We start from the raw sequence: 19,795 nt of genomic DNA, 5'->3' as shown, positions 1-19,795 counted from the left end.
TTCGAGAAACGCATTTAAATTTAATTTAAAATTAATAAAACAGTATAAAGTCACAACATCAATCTGTGATGTCCCTCATCAACGAAGACTAGAAATTGTTCGGAATGCAGTATTACTTTAAAACTTAGCATTATTTTCTGATCTGTTAGGAGGATTATTTTCTGAACTTTAGCTCCATATTTCAATAATTTTATGCCATTTAATTATGCTGTTTAAATAGGGTTCGCTGTGTGCATTAAGACATTGATAATTAACAGCCCAATTAAAGGATATTATGAGATGTTTGAATCATGATTGAAACTTATGCAAAAATTGTGGAAATCCTACAGTAAATTCAAATCTCCCGCTGAAGACAATCGGTAAAGACATGATCTGTTATATCGATCATTAAAAGAAAATTACTTCTATACGAAATGAAAATGTGAGGCTTCTTATCGCGTCTACTAGAATAAGCGACAAACTCTTTTTATGACAGTATATGGGGTTGAACATTGCAAACTATATATTGTATTATATAAACTTTGTGATCTGTGATGAGCGTTGCTTTTGAACGCGCTCCGGTTTTGTGATTTGCGGTACTCGTTTGACATCTGTCAATTTTTGTCAGACTCACGAAAATCTGAAAGGCGTTGGTTGGATTTCAGTGTCTGAGTTTAATTTTGTACATAACTTTTTAAGGTAAATTACTTGTAACCCAATCGATGTTATTCCGAATTTCTAATCAGCACATTTTTGCTTTATAGAATGGGGGTAAAGATCCAAACACTTGCACAGGGAGATGGTGAGTTTTTAACACGCGGCTCGAATAAAGCATGCTTCGGAAAAGTTATCGGCTTTTTATTATTGTAATTTCACCAAATTTCAAAGTCTGTTCGCTTTCGGTTTTATTAGAATGGCATCAGTTAGAACAATGGAAAATCAATAACAACTACTGCATTGCTTTGCCCTCGACCTTGAAGCTAAGTTGAAGGGATTAAAGAATTTTAATTAATGCAAGCTTTTCGGGACAACTTCCGGCCCAAACTTCAATAATTCTTCAAGCTTCAAATAAAAAATCATGATTTATGGAAAACACATTTTCTTCATCAATCAATCAAATATTACGATTAATTTATTATAAAAACAGCATTTTAAAAAGTGCATTTTAAAGTGTTCCATGTTCAAAGAATTTCAATGGAAATGACTATTAACACTGATGCTGTAATTATTTTAAAATCTGTTTTTTTTGTGTCAACATTTATACGATATGGTCTTTCAACGTAACAAAATTTAAAGCTGCGCGAAATCTGTAAATTGTTCAAAACTGTTTTAATTGTTTCTTATATGCGTTAAGCAATTTAGATGCAACTTTCGCTGCCATAGAAAAATCTTGTTTGTAATAAGCAGCATTCAGAAGAGATTTTTCATGCATTTTCGATATTGTTAAACATTCAATCTTTGAAGAGCACAATTTGAAAACTAACCACAAATAGGCTGTAAAGCGGACATGTTTATCAACAGCAGAAATTTGCTTAATAGAACATTTTAAATTGCCTTCAAATCTTTACAGTTAATTTTTACGAGAAATAAACCTAACATTTAAAAAACAAATCCCGTGATCTCCAAGTATGCCAAGTCAATTTTGTAAAAAAGAGAGTCCTTGTAAGAAAATGTCTGTAGAAAATTAGTTTGATGAATACAACGTACCATAGAAGTATCTGTAAACAATATTTTTAAAACATCGAAAATAATTATCTTATGGATTAATAAATAGTTCCTCGATTTCTACTACAGGTTCAACATTTCCCAAAAGCGGCCAGACTGTTGTGGTTCATTATACGGGTACTTTAACTGATGGAAGCAAATTTGATTCTTCTCGCGATCGAGGACCACCTTTTAAGTTCGTCATTGGAAAAGGCGAAGTTATCAAAGGTTGGGATGAGGGCGTTGCACAGGTAATTATGATTTTTTTATATTTATTTTATATTGAAACTATTCTACAAAGGTCTTAGGCAACGTGATCTCGACAGGTTTCTTAGGTGAAAACAATTACGTTCATTATCAGGAACTTAAGGAACCTTTTGTTCATGCTTCGGAACAGTTCCAAAGAAAATTCAGATTAAGTATTACAATGCTAAAGGGCATTTGGGTGGATGGAGCTTTGGGTGGATGGAGATACTTTTTTATCTATCGCCATTGTCTGTCTTATCAAAGTAAAAGACATCAGAAGAGAAAGAATATAAGTGTTTAGGTATAATCAAAGAATAGATTTATTCACATTTTACTTTGGCAGTCTGCATTTTCTTATTATTTATTTGGCTGTTTTATTTTTTTTTCGCCTACAATTGTATACGTATTGCAAAGATCTCGTGATTACTTAACGAACAATATGTAAACATGATGAAGACTTATCCTTGCGCTCATACTGTAGTCTACCTACCTACATTAGTCTATAGTTTGATGACCAGTGGCTCTTTCTGACAAACAGTGATGTTTTCTTAAGTTGCCTGGAAATAATTCGAGTCCATTTTAATGTATGTTAATTTATTTCAGATGAGTGTAGGTCAGAGGGCAATACTGACCTGCTCACCTGATTATGGTTATGGGCAACGAGGTCACCCGGGGGTAATTCCTCCCAATGCGACTCTTGTTTTTGATGTAGAGCTACTAGAAATTAAATAAATCACATGTAATATCTTACATCTGATTCAGTTAATTTGATCTGTACCTAAGTACAGATTAGACTTTTAATTTACAGTACTAATGTTTTTTTTTATAGATAATCGACTTTTTTACTACCTGTCTCAGAATTGTGTAACTTATTAAGTTAACATGTCAGCTATTGTAGGGTTATTTTTGTGGAGAAAGGTAGATAGATCCGACCTGGCAATAAAAATGAGATAGTCACTATTATTGTTTTTCTTCCATGTTCTAGTGATTCTTACCTTATGAAATAGTTATTTCTTGAAAATCAATTCAGTTTTGTAACACACGAACACGTTTCACCGTACCGAAACCGAACCGAAAAAAAAATGTGAGGTGAGTGTGAGCAACTTCCTCTTCGAAGACTACAAATTTATGAAACAATTGATTAGTGATTTTTTATCTTCCAATCAGTATAACTTGAATTAAAGTTTCATTTTCGCAAAGTTAGTGACCGTAATACTTGTTGAAGTTAATGGGGCCCCCATTAACTTCTTGAGGGAAGTCACGCCAATTTTCAACCATTTTGTATGATAGCAGTCGCCGTTAAATTAGTATACCTAGATACTTCTTTGGTGATAAGAATTGGAATAATTTGTAAATAATAGGGTTAAAATGTTCTTTCTACTTACCAGGTTTGGAATTCACGGCGTGTATTAATGATTCCATATTTATTAAAAATACGTCTGATTTTTTAACTTTTGAGACTTTTAATTTTAACATATATTTTATTTAGATGTCTACCTAAATATTTTTTACGATTACTACATCTATTGGTTAAACATAAACCGATATTTATTAATACAATTTAAATACTTTAGTTACGCCACATAAAAATATTATTTAAAGATCCACAAACAGGAATATCACAATTAATTGCTTTTAAATTATTTAGAGTGCAAAGCAACGAAACAATTATTTTTTGATCGCTTTCAACATAAGTGATTCGATTTTGGAACATTGTGAAGTAGTTTCAATACATACTTGTCATTTCCGCACATTTCGGCAAATAATTGTATTACTAAACCCAAGAAATCGGAGTAAAAAAGTATGTTATTCGAAAATATAAATACGTTCCTATTTAACAGATACCACATAAACCCGATTTTCTAATATGTACTATCACCTGGATAAACTTACCTTGTCTAATAATAAAAAAGTTCTGGAAAACTTTCTTCACATTTGGAAAGTTTCTTCGGATCGTCTGTTGTACTACTGCTCTCGGCTGTGGTTAAAGACTTGAATATTTCGTTGAGTTTATTTTGTAACAGATCATGCTGAAAGTAAATTTAAACTTCAACGTGCTCAACATAACAATGGTTTTTATACCTTAGGCTGAGTTAGTCTAACCAATTCGGAAAACGTCGCAGTTCTAAATGTATGACTAATTTGCTTCCTCTTTTCGGCCTCACTTTCCTTTCGGATTTCGGGAGGTTCACTCAGAACCTTTTTCATACTTTCAAAACTTAAACCTTCCTCAGGTAATTTCTAAAAAATGCTATTAATATAGACCTGTGATGCAAGTGGAAATAGTCCAAGATATTAACAGGTAAATTTGCAGGAATTTATTTTAAAAACTCGCATTTCTGAGCCTCCGAGCAAGGAACAGATAAGTTCAAAAAAGAATCCTCACTCACTCTTGTGACGCCAGGCGAGCTCGCTGCACTATCCACTTCGTGTACAGACGGAATTTCCATTATACTTCCACGAGCGCCAGCTTCCATCCAACTATGTCTTTGACTTCCTGCTATAGCACCTTAAGGAGGCTTGATTATTTATTGTGAAACAAATTTTATTTAAAGTTATAATTTCGCCAATTGCCTAAAGCGTGAACGAGAGACAACAGTTAAATTATCTTATTTGGAAATAGTCAGGCCAGTTTGCTTCAGCACGCGTCTAGCTTTATATTAAATGACGCCAAAACAAAATTACTGTTTCAAATAAGATCAGCAATTTACTGATGTTAGAAAATAAAATTTATATACGCACCTGGACCTCCTGCTCCATATGGTGAAGTTTGTGCTAAACGAGAAGGATCTATTCCGGATGCTTTTAAGTACTCACACACCGCCATCTAAAAAAATTAGAACTCTAATCCTAAATTTAATAGTCGACAGCAAAGTGCAAATAATAAATATATACTTTTTGATAAATGAAAACTGCATAATATAATATACTCCTAAGGAAGTTTGACCGCAGACTTACTGTTATACGAACAATTGTCAAAAGCTGACCATTCTTAAGGGTAGTAGCTAGATTAAGATAATCGCAAATACACATGTATTAATGTTGGAAATGTTTCATGTCAATTCCCTCAAATAGCAAACGATACTAAAGCAATCGCAGATATTTAAAACATATTTTTCCGTATATTTCACTTCACTGACAATGAAGCAACAATGCCTTAAGTAACTTACCTGATCGACCAACAAATGAGGCATTTTACTAATAGATTCACAGTGAGCAGGATACTGCGTTAACATTTCGGGTAAACAGTAAGAAGCTTCTTCTCTTCTTGCTTCTATTAATCGACTGGAGTAATCAGACAGAGACTGAATGTTCATCACATCTGATATTAATACCAACAGGCTGATTACCAAAGCATGTAGATTGAATTTTTGCGCATAAGATAGCGTGGTCGAGTTTAGAGCCAAATTTTGGATGCTAAAAATTAAATTAAAATTTTCAAATTGATTTATGACTATAATAATTTTCTGTATAGTCGGGCATTTAATATCATTCAGGGTGTTTGTTTTACGAGCATCGCCATTAGAATCTCGGAAGCCATAGCGGATAAGATCACTTAAATCGGGACAAATTTGCGCATTTTTTGGTAGGTGTCGTTTTAAAACTTTGAAAATTCGGAGTACTAGAGATAATCAAAAAGAATTGATGCATACAAATTTTTCCCCTGTTGAAAATAACAAGTTTCAACCTTCCAGTCAGCCAGCATTAACTTTTTGTTTTTATTACCGCCATAATGGATTTTTGCATATTTAGATAAACCTATTTTTTCCAAGCTTACTGGTATAACTTTGTCATAGTTCATATTTTGACTTTAAAGAAATTTATAAATTAACACGAATTAATTTATCCAGTCTACCGCTTTGACAAAGCTCAAAAGTGTGCAGCTTTGAAACGATTCAAGCGACCTCATGAAAACTTCTGGTTGCTGAGATTCGAGAAGCTCGCAAAATGGGCATCATGTATATTAAGTATAATATCCAAGTGCAGATCTGACTTTAAAATAAATTATACACAGTGACCCAATAATATGTACGGATATCCGTTACAAAATTTGAAAGTTATGTGGCTATGAATTTAAAGTATTGTATAAATATAGCTTTTAATTTTAAATAATAAAATGATCAAAAAGAAAAACAAATATTCACCGGCAAATAACTTTTCAACTTACAGTTGTACAAACTTAAAATTTTGTTTGCGGTCATAACGCGTCGTGCTGAAATCATGTAAAATACATTTAGCCCTCTAGCTATACAGGGTGTACCAAAGCTATCACCAAACTTTCTTATTTTAAATGCAAACCCCTCTCAAACTAATTAAATAGATTAAAGAATGTGGTCCATTTTTACAGAAAAGTGCTAAATCAATCTTCAGTCCTTTATATCTCATCTTTAAAGTCTTGTGGTTCTTATTTGTGCTACTACTGTCTAACTTTGTACACCCTTACACCAACACACTCACAAAAAAATAAAATAAAAAATAATATGCGCTTACCCCAGCAACAGTTGCAACAAGTCAATAACTGTTTCTGTACTTGCTAATTCAACACACAGTAAACCTAGAGTTGTATAAATGGCTTCAATATTGTCAGGAGTATTTGAATCCATTTGAAGACTTGTATATAAGGCGTCATATATGGTGGGCCCATGCTTGTTAATGAAGATAAGGTCGGGTCGTGACGATTTCTCAACGTTCAAATCGGAATCAACGATGTTTAGCCTAAATTATTTTCACTTTATAAGCTGTTGTTAAATAATATGAAAGGGTTTACTGCGAAAGTAAGTTAAGCCCGTAATACCTACGTTGGTTTATGTAACTTCTCCAAATTTCCATGTCTATCCAAAAGCGTATGGAATATTTTCTGAACTAAGAGTCTCATTTCTGGATCGGGTGCTAAAGACATTCGCAATAAAGGTTCAAGGAAGGACACAGGGAAGGTTGTGTTGAAATGAATTGTTTGGTATTTTGTGCCGACCTAAAAATACACAAATCTATCAAATTTTTACGGCTCTTGAGTTTTAGTAGTAACTTTTAACAGCCAGTTAAATTTAATACAAAAAGTTTTAAGAAAAATATTCTTTAGTATTGCCTGCATCTCTTGGTGGATGGCATTCAAACCTGGACATTTTTCTTAGATGAGAAGCTGTCTATAAATGCAAGTTTGCAGTAGCCTGTGTTGCATTTAGTTTCCTTTTGTAAATGATTGTAGGCGTTTAAGCAAAAATTATCTTAGCTCTACTTAATTGTTTTTCAGATATTGAAAAATATTATTTTCAATTCGAATTCAAGTTTGTCTTCATTCTTGGAAAAACCAACACGAATTTTTGCTTTTGTAAATTTGCTAGATTCTGTGTGAAACATAATATCTGTGTCTAAACAAATATGAGCTATTTCCAAATAATATAATTTGCACTAATAAAACAAGTTTCAAAAGAATAGTTAGCTTATTTTTTGTTAAACTGCCGGCACTTCGCAAACTAGCGCTTTGCCGATCTAAATCGATGTAGACTGTTAAAGAAGTACTTCCAAAAAAACAACTATCTTCAATATTACAACTGAATCGTGCCAAATATGCATATTTTCTTACCTTTAGTAAACTTTTAAGTAAAATGCTCTGCAGCATATTATCGGCAGGTGTCTGATTATCAACAAGCGGAAAAGGTATTTTGCTCATAATAAACATCATTATTTCTATCTTTTGATAGTCCGGTAGATGATTTGCAAATTCTCCTAGAGCGTTTATTAGCGCTTCCTGATATTGCCTTTCTTCTGCTTGGATTGTTCCATTTTTCACCGAGTCCCGCAGATGATTTAGCAGGGAATTTATTATTTCCAGAACCGATGGACCTGAAAAGCCATTACACAATATTCATAGTGTGTTCTAAAAACGGCATTCTTTCATTAGTATTTTAAGTCGCAGAATTATCTTCCTTTCAAGAACGAAGTCAATTTTCCTTGCACCAGTATCCAAATTACAGCGAAACGAATTGCTTTTTGAATTAATTATGAATACTACAGATACTCACGTCCCTTTTACAGATACTTTGTCATTTTGACTACACGACTACCACATTTGATGATCATTAGATGTGGTATAAGACAGTTAGAATTGAATCCACTAAATACATCTTAGGTTACTTATAATACATAATTTCCAATCGTGTATTTGAGTGATGATTTATTTTATTACTATTAAGCTTACCAACACTTTCACCGGCAGCAATAGCAATTATTTTAGACAATACTTCCGCGATGCTGGTTCTAATTGTGGGGCTTGATTTCGCATTTTCGTCCAGATGATCCATTAAAGTTTCCACCACAGTATAAGAATACTGGGCCTAAAAAACCCATTATATATCGACACCAGCAGTGCTAACGGTGATGATAGATGATATTGTCAAATGAGGTGCTTCTGAAGCGAACACTTTTATGATAACTTTCGGTCGAAATTATAATTTTAGCAGTACCATGATCTAGGTTTTTTTTCTGAAAGCTAATGAAACAAACGTAATTTGCATGCGCGAAACCAAGCTTAAGCAAAGTAAGTACCTCAAACCAACTATGCCCGAGGAATAACTCTAATATTGAACCACCTTATACATAAAGAGTGTTCTATAAGCATATAATGGTTCAATTACACCGCCTAAATATCGTCAATGTAAATCCATATTTCACATACCTGAATTGAAAACATTATAATCCTGAATGTGTGAATGGCAAACTCATTTGGAACCCACGACTTGTGGAGGTCGAAATGTCTGGAAAACACAACGATACATATTGATAAAATAAAACATTGCTCGAATTGAATATCGAATACAATCAATGAAAGGGTGTAAGTTTTTTTCAGTGAAATTTATGGACGATCCTAGATTTTCTCTGACTGCGACTGTTTAATATCAACACAACAGCAAAACCATCCTATATTATATGCAAAACATATTTCTGAAATTAAGTTAATATATTTTTAGTTCGAAATTTATTCTCGATCCTTTGTTGTCTCCCTTATCTGCGCTAAAGACACGGATAAAATTAGCCTGTACATGTTTAGGTTTCTCATTCCTATATCTTAACTGGCAAAACACTCTTCAATAAGGAATTTCGAAGGATCTGTTTTGCGCGGGTTTCAAAACAATAAATTTCAAAATAAACCCTCTCTAACCAAGCGATAAAAAAACCCTTGCATAAAATCTCTTATTTATATATAGATAATAATAGTTAATAAAACATGACATCAATTACCTTAAAACGGGCTTTAATACTGCTCTAATATGGCCAAAGGAAGCCCTGCCTACTAGCTCCCTCATGCAAGTTTCAGCAAGCATTGGGGGATCAACACTGTCCTCTGGAATTGTATCTCCATGTGGTGGTTCTTTATGGAAGCTTGAATCCTAAAATAGTTTTAAAGTAAAACATACTTTTCAATGTTAAAAGCACTGCATACACACCTGCATATTAAATAGCAAGCTAGGAACAATCTTATCCATGTGGACAGGTTCCCAAATATTTTCCACTAAGTCATCTGAAACTGTTTTCCGCACTACTGCTTGCAATCCCTTTATTCCAGCAGTTCTTATTTTATCTCTCACATCCTTGGTGTCTCCACTATGGCACATGGCAGAAAATTTGCTTACGAAAAAGTCATATCGTCTGTGATAAGAAGGGGTGTCCTCTTCTATATTCGCAAATTTTACAAACTAAAAGAAAAACAATATAAGTATTATAAATTCAATACTGAAAGCATTTTACACGCTTACAGATTGAGTGGCTAGTATTTGCAGGTCTGGTTCTGTTGATTCGAGTAGCTTTTGAACCATTTTGAGAAAACTTTCAACAAAAAGATTCAGTGTAGGTGCATGACACGCTAGTAATAGTTGATCCATGGCTTCCATAGCAATTATTACAAATCTGAAACGATTGTCGTTTAGTTAATATATGCGCTATTGTTTCAAATGTGTTCGCATGTTACCCGTATTTTTTTCTATATATTTCTCTTGCAGCCCTTTGGTACAAATACTCCCCAATCCTATCCAGTTTTTCAGGTGAACTAAGTGAGTAAAACGTAAGTTTTTCCATATTGCTCTTAACGAGACCATCTTGAGGATAGACCGGGAAAATACTATCCACCAAACGCTTATAACGCGGCCTAAATGCGCTACAACATCCACAACATCCTAAAATAAGGTTCATTCCATAGTTTAAGGCCATATTAATTATACATGTTTAAGCTAGCCAGAAATATTGCATGCTATTCGATTCTTATACAATAGATCAAGATAACGCGATTTATCTACATTGCTATTACATACCGTTAAACATTTTTAATCAGAGCTGCTGGTTTCAAAGATCCTCAAACTATCAACAAATAAAAATTCCTTATCAGCACCAACCAATCTTAACTTTGAGCACAGCTGATTTTAAAGCAAAATTGTTTCAGGTTATTTTCGTCAATAGTGGGCAACCTTCAAGAAAACAAAGAAATCTGGGGGAAGTCTGACAGGTGATTGTGACGCAACAAACTCGGGCGAGTTTCCCCAACTTTCCTTTCGTATAGAGCATTCATTTTAAAACGAGCCACCTTTAATGACTATTGATTAAGAGACTTTTCAGTAAAACAAACTCGTCAATTTATATATAGAAGACATTTAGATCAAAATTTTATCTTGTCGTCTTGTCACAGTCCGTCGTGCTTAACCACCTCATCAAAAAATGTGTCAAACGGCAAATATGTATAATATACATACATTTCCTGTTGAGTAAATCATATACCTGACAATGCTACAGCATAAAGATTATGCATAATACATACATGATACATAATGTTTAATATTTATGTGATAATTCCCACCATTAGTGTGACGTGAAGCATCCGGCGTGGTTGGGGTAGGTCAGGTTTTTTAATCCAAATGTTGTATTTGGAATTTTTCCTTAGTTCTAGGGATTTTTCTCAGGTAAAAGGGAAAAGGGATTTGTTATTTTTTTAATTTTACAAATTTTCGATTATGTGAAGAAAAAACATTCAGGGAAAAAATTATTAATATATCGGAGTACATGCGGATAACAGTAGAGAGCAAACACAATTGGCTTTAAGAAATCTCAATTAATTAAGAATCTCCTTTAAGGTCTTTTTAATTTTCCGGAAATAATCTTTACTGGGATGCAAAAATCGATATACTTGTAGTGAGTGTGTTTAGCAACTGAACTGTGTGTTCATCTACATATAAACTTTGTCAAATAACTTAAGGCTTGAAATTGAAAAAAATACATAAAAAGAATAGAAATTGAAGCAAAATTATGAGTTCCATTCCATTCCATGAGTTGTTTCACTTATCATTTTTTATTAATTAAGAGAGAAGTAGGTATTTTTTAAGTGACCATTTGGGAATTTTAATTTTACCGATCTGGCATCACTGCCTGTAGTCAAACTTTTGAGAGAAAGTGGTGAGAACTAGGATAGGAAAGGAAACAAATTCAGTGTTTCATCTCAAATATATAGTTTGTAGACTGTCGAAACCAACGGGCAAGATGGAAGCAAGTAATTTGGAGGCAACTGTCACAGAAGTGGTATGCACGGTTACACCAAAACTCACAGCATTCTGGGAAGACAACCCCAAGGGATGGTTTGAGGCGATAGAAGCTGAATTTCGTTTAGCAAACATCGAGCAATCCCTAACAAAACTCGATTACGTAACGTCAATTCTTACCAGCAATCAAACGTTCCCCATTCTCGACATAATTACAGAGCCACCTGCGATAGAACCATATGAAAAAGCAAAAGATCGGCTAATCAAAGAATTCGAGAACAGCTATAACTCTCAATACATTCGCATTCTGGACCATGTAACGTTGGGCGACAGAGAACCAACAGAAATGTTAGAAGAAATAAAGAAACTCGTGCCGCTACTGAACGAAACCACCATGCGTAAAATTTTCGTCAGTAAACTTCCAAGTAGAGCAAAAGAGTTTGCTAGTTGTTTAACAAAGTTAAGCCTAGACGAACTAGCGGAAGTAGCAGACCTGTTTCAAACGAATTTCAACGAACAAAGAGAGCAGCGCAGAGAATTTGATCTACTTATCGCGGGAATCCGAGCACTCAATAATTTGGTAACGGAAGTAAGATCTTCGAGAGAGTGTTTCGAAGAGTATATATATGGACAAGGTTCAGAAGAGCAGAGCTCATCAGAATCTTCAGACGAACGAATCTGTTATTACCATAGGAAATTTGGCGATAATGCTTTCAAATGCAAGGGTCGGTGCAATTATAATGCATAGTCTCTTAAACGCCATGTGGGACTCACAATAGCCCACCTTCTCTTTAATGCTTTCTGCACTTTGTATTTGTGCCTTGGCATAGACATTAAAAACAATTCAATAAAACTTAAATTGTCAATAATCGTGCAACCAGATGGACAATTCGTACAAAATGAACATCTTTTGATAGACCTAGACAAATTCTAAAACATTTTGGATAAGTTATATGATACTATTTTTGTATAAAAAGTTTGTACATATGCCACATATAATTTTCAATATGGTTGACCGTAATAAATAAATAACTTCGGACTTTATATTTTGTTTTCATCTTGTTCTAACACCATTTGCTTCACTAGTTCTTTTTGAGTAATAAACCATAGATAAAGGCTGAAGTTGGGGTAGCACTTCGTCATGAGTTCGAAAAACGGATTTTCGCTTCGTTATCGAAAGTCATTTTTATTCGAATGTAAAAAACAACACATTTTATACAAAAGTCGTAGAGTCTGGAAAAGTATCTGCAAGAAACTCGACAACATTTACAGGTTTAAAGTAAGGGACTTGGGAGTTCATGTACTTCAAGCGGCTAATACTAGCTGGGAAATAAGTAAATAAAATCTATTTATCTCTATCGCGCCAACCACCTAAGTTAGTCTAGAGGGCGATATGAGAATTTTGTTTGAAGTTTTTTGAAGTGGTAACTTTTTATGGGAGCACATATGCACTTTAAATTCGACATTTTTCTCTTAGTGCGGGTGCATCTGTAAATCTGATAAACGTTTCAAATACGCATTGCGTTATTAAACTGACAGTGATTTTGATTTATCAATTATTGAGTGTGATATTATTGTGTTCGGTGCAATTTATTTTATAACGCAGATAACAATGAATCAACAAATTATCAAGGGAGAAGCTGCAGATACTGCAAACACCAGGTTAAGGGTGCTCATGTACTAAATGACTATTCGAGTTTCGCCTTCTTTTAAATTTCCAATTAAAGTACACACACAATTATACACACTAAAGCAGTTTAAGTGCAAGAAAATGCGGATCGTCCATCAATTTGCAGAAAAATGTATTACAAACTTTTGAAAGTCATCTTCAAACGACCTGGTATTTATCATTGCAAATGAGATTGCACATTGCCGTGCACTGTTAAATATTGTTTTAAAAACTTACAATCGATGTTGTGCAACAAAATTGTGTCTAAGATCCACTACAGTAAAGTTTCTGAAAAACTGTTGGACCTATTTTAAATCGCCTGATTGATTGTGGATGCAAATTCGTATCAAGAAAAGATTAAATAAAATTAAATCGTATCGATAGAATGCCAGAACCGATTCCCTATGTCTATGTAGTCCAGATGCTGCCCAGATGATGTTCATTTGCATTGTATTGCACGATTCGGTAAAATATTACTACCTACTTGTTTAGTGATTTTCATCGGAGACAATTGTTAAATCAGTTGCTGAGCGGATATTTTCTAAAGAAGGCAGGTCAATTTATGAAAAACGCGCAAGATTAGGTGCAAATAAAGTGTCACAACTATTATTAATAACTTTTAATGCAATAATATGTTCTATTATTTGTGATTTTGTAACAACAAATTATCAATATTTAGATATCTATTTTGTGATCTTTCATATTTAACATAAAATGATAATCATCATTACTGTCTTGTAATAATATACAATAAATATGTTTTGAATTTAATTGAAAAATTATTTGAGTTTACCTCGGTTATTTCAGAAAACATGGTTCCGTCTTTTTATTTTCTATCCCGCAACGCATTCTTGATGTTAAGACGATACGAATCTTCCTTCAGCTTATAGTTGCAAAATATGTAAAACGAATTTATTAGGGCTTATTATATACAACGCATCAAAATGGATTTTTCCCTTCATATACCCTTTGATTCCTTTATGATTAAATCTTCTCAATTTAGTTTAATTTTTTAGCCTTGGATTAGTTCAGTTAGAATTTTTTTTAACATACGTACGATGGCTTACATTATGTTTGCATATAGTGTGTCAAGTGTATCATGGCTCTATAGCTCTTCCTCGTTTTATCGACTATTTTAAACAGATAGAACGTCTTCCAATCACCAAAATTAATTGATTTTTTAGTCCTATTCAGACATAGGTTGTGGCTGACTTTCATGAACAACATACACAAGAGCAGTCACAAAAACGTGCTACAATGCGAAAAGTATTAAGTAATGCTGAACGCCAAAAACGATTTCGTGCTTAAAAAGGAGCATTAAGTAATAGATCAAGTCAAAGTAGCTTTCATCAACCACGAACTAGTGCTGAACGTCAAAGATTATACAAAGCAAATAAGAAATTACGACTAAAAAATACAGAAACTCAAGAAGAGTTTACACAAACCCAAGAAGAGCAATATGTACAACATCTCGTTAAAGAATGTTAAATGCTGCAAATAAAAGATATTTTACATTGAAAAGGAAATTAAATTAAACTTTAGCTATTCTTGATCCATTTATAAACTACTAGACTAACAAGAATATTAAAATAATAAAATAAAATTATTATTGCCAACATGCGTTAAACAAGTTCAATATTTTATGGTTTCAATATATGAAGTTATCACTTCTGTCGAGAGTCCCGTGACGCACACCATTTTTTTACAAGTGTAAGTTCTAGAGGGCTCTAACAGGCGGCTTATTACTCAAAAAGAACTAGTGAAGCAAATAGTGTTAGAACAAGAGGAAAACAAAATATAAAGTCCGATATTATTTATTTATTACGGTCAACAATATTCAAAATGATGACAAATGTACGAACTTTTTGTATGAAAATAGTATCGTAATTTATATAAACTGATTTAGAATTTCAAAAATTATGTTCATTAACAATTATGTCTATCAAAAGATGTTCATTTTGCATGAATTGTTCAGCGTGAGAGGTTCAAGAGACTATGCATTATAATCGCACCGACCTCGGCATTTGAAAGCATTATCGCCAAATTTCCAATGGTAATAACAGATTCGTTCGTCTGAAAATTCTGATGAGCTCTGCTCTTCTGAACCTTGTCCATATATATACTCTTCGAAACACTCTCTCGAAGATTTTACTTCATTTATCAAATTATTGAGTGCTAGCTTTATCATCCAATGACAATCATATTTTAATCCCTCTTCTGCAGATGGACGGAGACTCTTTTCAATGATGTCTGCTGTTTCCGCCAGTTCGTGTAGGTCTAACTTCGTTAGACAACGAGCAAACTCTCTTACTCGACGTGGAAGTTTATCGAGAAAAACTGTACGCATCGCGCTTTCGTTCAGCTCTGGCGCCAATTCCTTCATTCGTCGCAACATATCTGTTGGTCTTGAGCCTATTTCTACATTGTCGAAAGTGCGTATATTTTTCGGGTCATAGCTGAATTTTTTTATTAATTGGGCTTTTGCTTTTTCATATGGTTCTACCTCGGGTGGCTCTGTAATTATGTCGATAATGGGCTGCGATTGTTTGTCGGTAAGAACTGACGATATGTATTCGAGTTTTGTTAGGGACTGCTCGATGTTTGCTAAGCGAAATACAGCTTCTACCTGAGCAAACCATCCCTTGGGGTTGTTTTCCCAGAATGCTGAGAGTTCTGGCGTAACAGTACATTCCACTTTCCTTTTTGTGGCAGTTGCATCCAAATTACTTGCTGCCATCTTGCCCGTTGATTTCAGCACGGACTACAAAATATATATTTGAGATAAAACACCGACCCATAAATAAAGACAATCGTTAGTTACAATCGGTGTGATTGTAACTAACCACAGATCACAGAGGTTATATATTGGAAACTGCCATATAAGCCTGCAGAATGCTATTTGTCGCTTAAATCACCGGCTGCAATCAAAACTAAACTCTATTTTCCACTAGTGGCAGAAGAAATCTTCTTTATCGATTGGGTTCACATCAAAATTTAGCGGGGTATTTGATTTCAGTTTATGACCTCTGTGATTTCCGTTGCAATTTCAATAACATTTCAAGCATTTCATCATGCTCCTTAATTGTGATGTTTATGCTAGGCCTTCAATTAACATCACAATTAAAGGGCAATATGAGATACTCGAAATATTATTGAAACTTCAACGGAACACACAGAGTTCGTAAAGTGAATTCAAATCGTCTGCTAAAATTGTGTTCGTGTGAAAACTAGGGCAAATCGGGAAAATAAAGCACATGAATTTATCTTTATAATAGGTATTTATTAAACTAAAAAACCTAGAGATGTAATTTATATTGAGATTACATGAGTTAGACCGTGTAGTGCTTTTACAAAACTTGAAATAAGTTTTATTCACATTAAATAATAAATATGTTGAACAAATATGCAGAAGTGTTGATATAAGTATCCAATTACCTGCTATTTACATTCAGTTGGATGGTTGTTTCTGTTTTTGTTTTTTGGTTATCGATGAAGTTTAGGAAATGCTCTCTTACAGAGCTGGTATTCTGGCGCGCTGGGTTCTGGGGGGCTCCAGCCAAGCTGTTTACTCACTAAAACTCCTTCCGTCTTAGCGTCCAGCCTTGGACTGCGGCCATTTCTGTTCTTTTATTGTATCTTTTCTGTACAGGCCATGTCTTGGAGTGAAATGATGCAAAATTATTTCGGGTCAAGCTTTTAGTGATTCTCAGGAAATCGAAATCGTCGACCATTTTGATTTTCACGAACACAACACAACACTGGAAGCGGCTGGTATCTGGCTGCCTTATATTCAGTTGTAAAACTCAAATAAACTTCACAGTTATCTAGAGATCACAGAATTCCGAACACAACACTTAGTCATTCTCCGAGCCACGTTATGCTCCATTATTGTAAAACAAAGATAAATATCACAGTTAAACTAGTTGAAAATGCTTATGATTGCAATTAAAAACATTGATAATAAATAATAATATAATAAATAATAAAATGATTGATTGATAATATGATTGATAATAATGATTGATAATAAATAATAAAATGAAAGATTGAAAATTGACCGAATAATCTTAACGGTAAAATACTGTATGTTCAGAGACCTCTTATGGACATATGTACAAAACAAACGCAGGCAAACAATCAGCTGATCTTCTGGATTTTTGGACGACGCCTCTCTGTGGTTGCATTTAGCAAAATCATTTTAGCGGGAAAGCAAAATTGTCCAATCTATACTCTGTAATCTGTGACTCTATGATTGTAACCAAGAGAAAATTTCGGAATATTTTGAAAGGATTTGTTTCTTAACCTAGTTTCCACTAGTGATGAGCATGATACAATAATAGTTTGTAGTCTGTGGATAGAACGAATGCAAGGTAGGATATTAATCGGTCGAAAACTCGGTTTTCGTACGCACATGACGTCACTGGTTACCACTTTGGTAAAGTGAACAGGTGATCCCATTTAAAATGCATGTAACAAAGACATGTTATATGAAGTTATATGAAGATATGGCACCTCTAATATATAATATATATAAGCCGTGTTCTATGCTACTGATTACTGTACTAGCATGTACTAGACGTCGACTAACAATGCAAATCAAAGCTCTAACAAGGTCTGAAATAGCTGAAAAATACGACCAACTGCTTGATAAACGGCTAGATCTAGCAGATTTGCAGAAAAAGAAGGAATTGTTATTGATTGAATTTGAAAGAAAGCGAAAGCTTCAATTATTAGATTTACATATTGAAATAGAAAAGAAAAGACTTAATCTCCTTTGACATTAAACTGGAAGTTTATATTAATTTTTATTGAAAAAGCTTAAAAATTAAAACTCCGTACAAGGTCAAAAACAACGTAAGAAACTTCTTTATAGTGTAACTCACTCTAATAGGTATTAAAAAATACGAATTACTTCCAAAGTATATTTTCTTAGTAGTTTAAAGTCTAGGAAAATAATAATTTACAAGTTGACTTCTAAAGTTGTTAACTAAAGCTTGGCTGTGTGGTTCTGGTACAGTGCCTGCTTCCCTAACAACAATTAAATAATTTAGCTCTCATTAATATCTGCAAGCAAAAGAGGATCTTCTTCACCCATATTTTTTGCCATATTATATAGAACTTCAGTTGCCGAAATAATGTGCATTGCGGTCTCCAGTTTTACTTTCAAACCATACGCCAAAACGGGAAACCTTCTTTTCCAAACTCCAAAACATCTTTCGATCACGTTTCCTGTTCGGATAGGAAGCTGAAATAGGATCTAAGACCATAGCCACTGTCACCCGTAATAAAAAAAATCAAGAAAATATACTAAACGGTCCCTAATCGGGCCCTAATCAGCCAAAAAGTGCCGGTTAATATAATCGTTGTTTAGAATACACAAAACAGTGGTTAAGCGACGGTACAACACATTTTTCAAACTAAAAGACAATTAAATTTGTAATCACTGTTTAGTTAAACGGTGCAACCGGGTCTTTGCCACATTTGATTATTTTTTAATAAATCTTGTTTATAATTACAAAATACTTTGCAGCAGGTTTTAAACTTGAAAATGAAAACTAACAAAAATTTATTTATTTTGTACGCTAGCATAGTTGCCAGATGTGCAATAAAGTATAGCGTTTGCTTTTGGTCCAAAAGTTTGAATGGCAAATTCCTCTCATAATCATCATTTTTAAGATGCTGAGGGCATATTCGTATCCGCACGACAACAAGCATTCTCCCATAGTTTGCATACGTTCTACTGCAAACTTTCCAACTACTAAACGCAAAATGCTTAGTTGTTTGTCTACAAGATTCCCAAACACGCCCAAACGCATTCACCCCATCATTCAATGAATTCAGAGATTTTGTAAATACTTTTTTATGGTATTTTTCTTCGCAATAAGCCCAAATCAGGTCCCAAACGCGATTTTGAAAGCATTGAGCTATACAACACAGCGAACCATATCCCCATATAACTTTCCACTTTTGAACTATTGCGGTTTAAATTATTATTATAATAAGATGGGGGGATGTTCTGTGATGCATAATACATACATGATACATAATATCAAAATTAACCGAGTAATACTTCGTCTAGGTTTGCCAAACACGCATTTCTATTTGTTGTTATTGTGGATTATTTAATGTTATTGTGAAACGAAATGCGAGAGATTATTTTCTAAAGCGGGTGCTAGCAAAAACGCGCGAAGAAGTAAAATCAGTAAAAAGCATCTGCAAAAAAAATGTTCTTCAACAATTAATAAATACCAATAACAATAAATAAAAATATAATCTAAAACGTGATTGACACAAACGTGATATTAAAGAGCGACTTATATTTTCACTGCTACGCAGCTTGCAGCTGTAGCTTTAAACGCTACTACTGCGAGTTGCGTGTAGTGATCATATGTTGCACATGTGGCCCGGCGAAAGAACGAACCCAAATAAAATTATTTTGTTCGTTAAGTCGCAATGAAAGCTTACGTCGACGGGTTCCCTTGAGCCTAAATTTTATTGTTATTTTTTAGTATCCTTAAAATAATTTGTACTTTAAGTATAAAGTAATATTTGTTGTATACCTAAATTAGGTTATTTATAAAAAAAAAAAATAATTTCAAATGTTTTAAAATTGTTTCTGCAAGTGAGGCACAATGGGCATCACCTTATAACGCTCCTATATCACGAAAACGGCAAC

At 33.7% G+C, this 19,795-nt stretch overlaps 4 protein-coding genes across 5 annotated transcripts; 2 read left to right on the top strand and 2 right to left on the bottom strand.

Moving 5' to 3' along the window:
- The first annotated feature begins 568 nt into the window (after positions 1–568).
- LOC109540483 (peptidyl-prolyl cis-trans isomerase Fkbp12) lies at positions 569–2,889 on the top strand. Of its 2 annotated transcripts, none has more exons than XM_019908894.2 (4): positions 569–678; positions 744–781; positions 1,774–1,934; positions 2,533–2,889. In XM_019908894.2, the coding sequence occupies exons 2-4, from the start codon at positions 745–747 to the stop codon at positions 2,659–2,661; spliced, it is 327 nt and encodes a 108-aa protein (XP_019764453.1). In that variant the 5' UTR covers positions 569–678; position 744; the 3' UTR covers positions 2,662–2,889. The 2 variants fall into 2 exon arrangements, with proteins under 2 accessions (XP_019764453.1, XP_019764454.1); XM_019908895.2 differs by having other exon boundaries at positions 571–678; positions 726–781.
- A 480-nt stretch (positions 2,890–3,369) lies between these two features.
- LOC109540482 (protein EFR3 homolog cmp44E) lies at positions 3,370–10,221 on the bottom strand. Its single transcript, XM_019908893.2, has 14 exons — positions 9,896–10,221; positions 9,684–9,834; positions 9,375–9,623; positions 9,169–9,317; positions 8,606–8,684; positions 8,129–8,264; positions 7,514–7,773; positions 6,729–6,901; positions 6,421–6,645; positions 5,100–5,346; positions 4,672–4,756; positions 4,320–4,438; positions 4,012–4,170; positions 3,370–3,959 (listed from the first exon to the last, which is right to left on the bottom strand). Exons 1-14 carry the CDS (start codon positions 10,132–10,134, stop codon positions 3,828–3,830), a joined length of 2,403 nt encoding a protein of 800 aa, XP_019764452.1. The 5' UTR covers positions 10,135–10,221; the 3' UTR covers positions 3,370–3,827.
- Positions 10,222–11,311: 1,090 nt separating this feature from the next.
- LOC109540481 lies at positions 11,312–12,494 on the top strand. The gene is made up of 2 exons (XM_019908892.2): positions 11,312–11,367; positions 11,423–12,494. The coding sequence occupies exon 2, from the start codon at positions 11,452–11,454 to the stop codon at positions 12,196–12,198; it is 747 nt and encodes a 248-aa protein (XP_019764451.2). The 5' UTR covers positions 11,312–11,367; positions 11,423–11,451; the 3' UTR covers positions 12,199–12,494.
- Positions 12,495–15,112: 2,618 nt separating this feature from the next.
- LOC109534126 lies at positions 15,113–15,856 on the bottom strand. The gene has a single exon (XM_019899702.1). It carries the CDS (start codon positions 15,854–15,856, stop codon positions 15,113–15,115), a length of 744 nt encoding a protein of 247 aa, XP_019755261.1.
- Between the last annotated feature and the right edge of the window lie 3,939 nt (positions 15,857–19,795).

The sequence above is a fragment of the Dendroctonus ponderosae genome, unplaced genomic scaffold (genome assembly GCF_020466585.1).
Source record: "Dendroctonus ponderosae isolate FM_Combo_2020 unplaced genomic scaffold, Dpon_F_20191213v2 Dpon_F_20191213_6, whole genome shotgun sequence".
NCBI classification, from domain to species: Eukaryota; Metazoa; Arthropoda; class Insecta; order Coleoptera; family Curculionidae; genus Dendroctonus; species Dendroctonus ponderosae.
The sequence above is the reverse complement of the archived record's forward strand: the minus strand, read 5'-3'. Positions and strand labels throughout refer to the sequence as shown.

Bases quoted from the DNA above. Each gene is read 5' to 3' on its own strand.
- LOC109540483 (XM_019908894.2), top strand. From the start codon at position 745: ATGGGGGTAAAGATCCAAACACTTGCACAGGGAGATG. The intron at 782-1,773 runs GTGAGTTTTTAA...TTTCTACTACAG, and splicing joins AACACTTGCACAGGGAGATG to GTTCAACATTTCCCAAAAGC. The intron at 1,935-2,532 runs GTAATTATGATT...AATTTATTTCAG, and splicing joins GGGATGAGGGCGTTGCACAG to ATGAGTGTAGGTCAGAGGGC.
- LOC109540482 (XM_019908893.2), bottom strand. From the start codon at position 10,134: ATGGCCTTAAACTATGGAATGAACCTTATTTTAGGATGTTGTGGATGT. The intron at 4,439-4,671 runs GTGCGTATATAA...AGCCTCCTTAAG, and splicing joins ATATGGAGCAGGAGGTCCAG to GTGCTATAGCAGGAAGTCAA. The intron at 4,171-4,319 runs GTGAGTGAGGAT...AGCATTTTTTAG, and splicing joins GCTCGCCTGGCGTCACAAGA to AAATTACCTGAGGAAGGTTT.
- LOC109540481 (XM_019908892.2), top strand. From the start codon at position 11,452: ATGGAAGCAAGTAATTTGGAGGCAACTGTCACAGAAGTGGTATGCACG.
- LOC109534126 (XM_019899702.1), bottom strand. From the start codon at position 15,856: ATGGCAGCAAGTAATTTGGATGCAACTGCCACAAAAAGGAAAGTGGAA.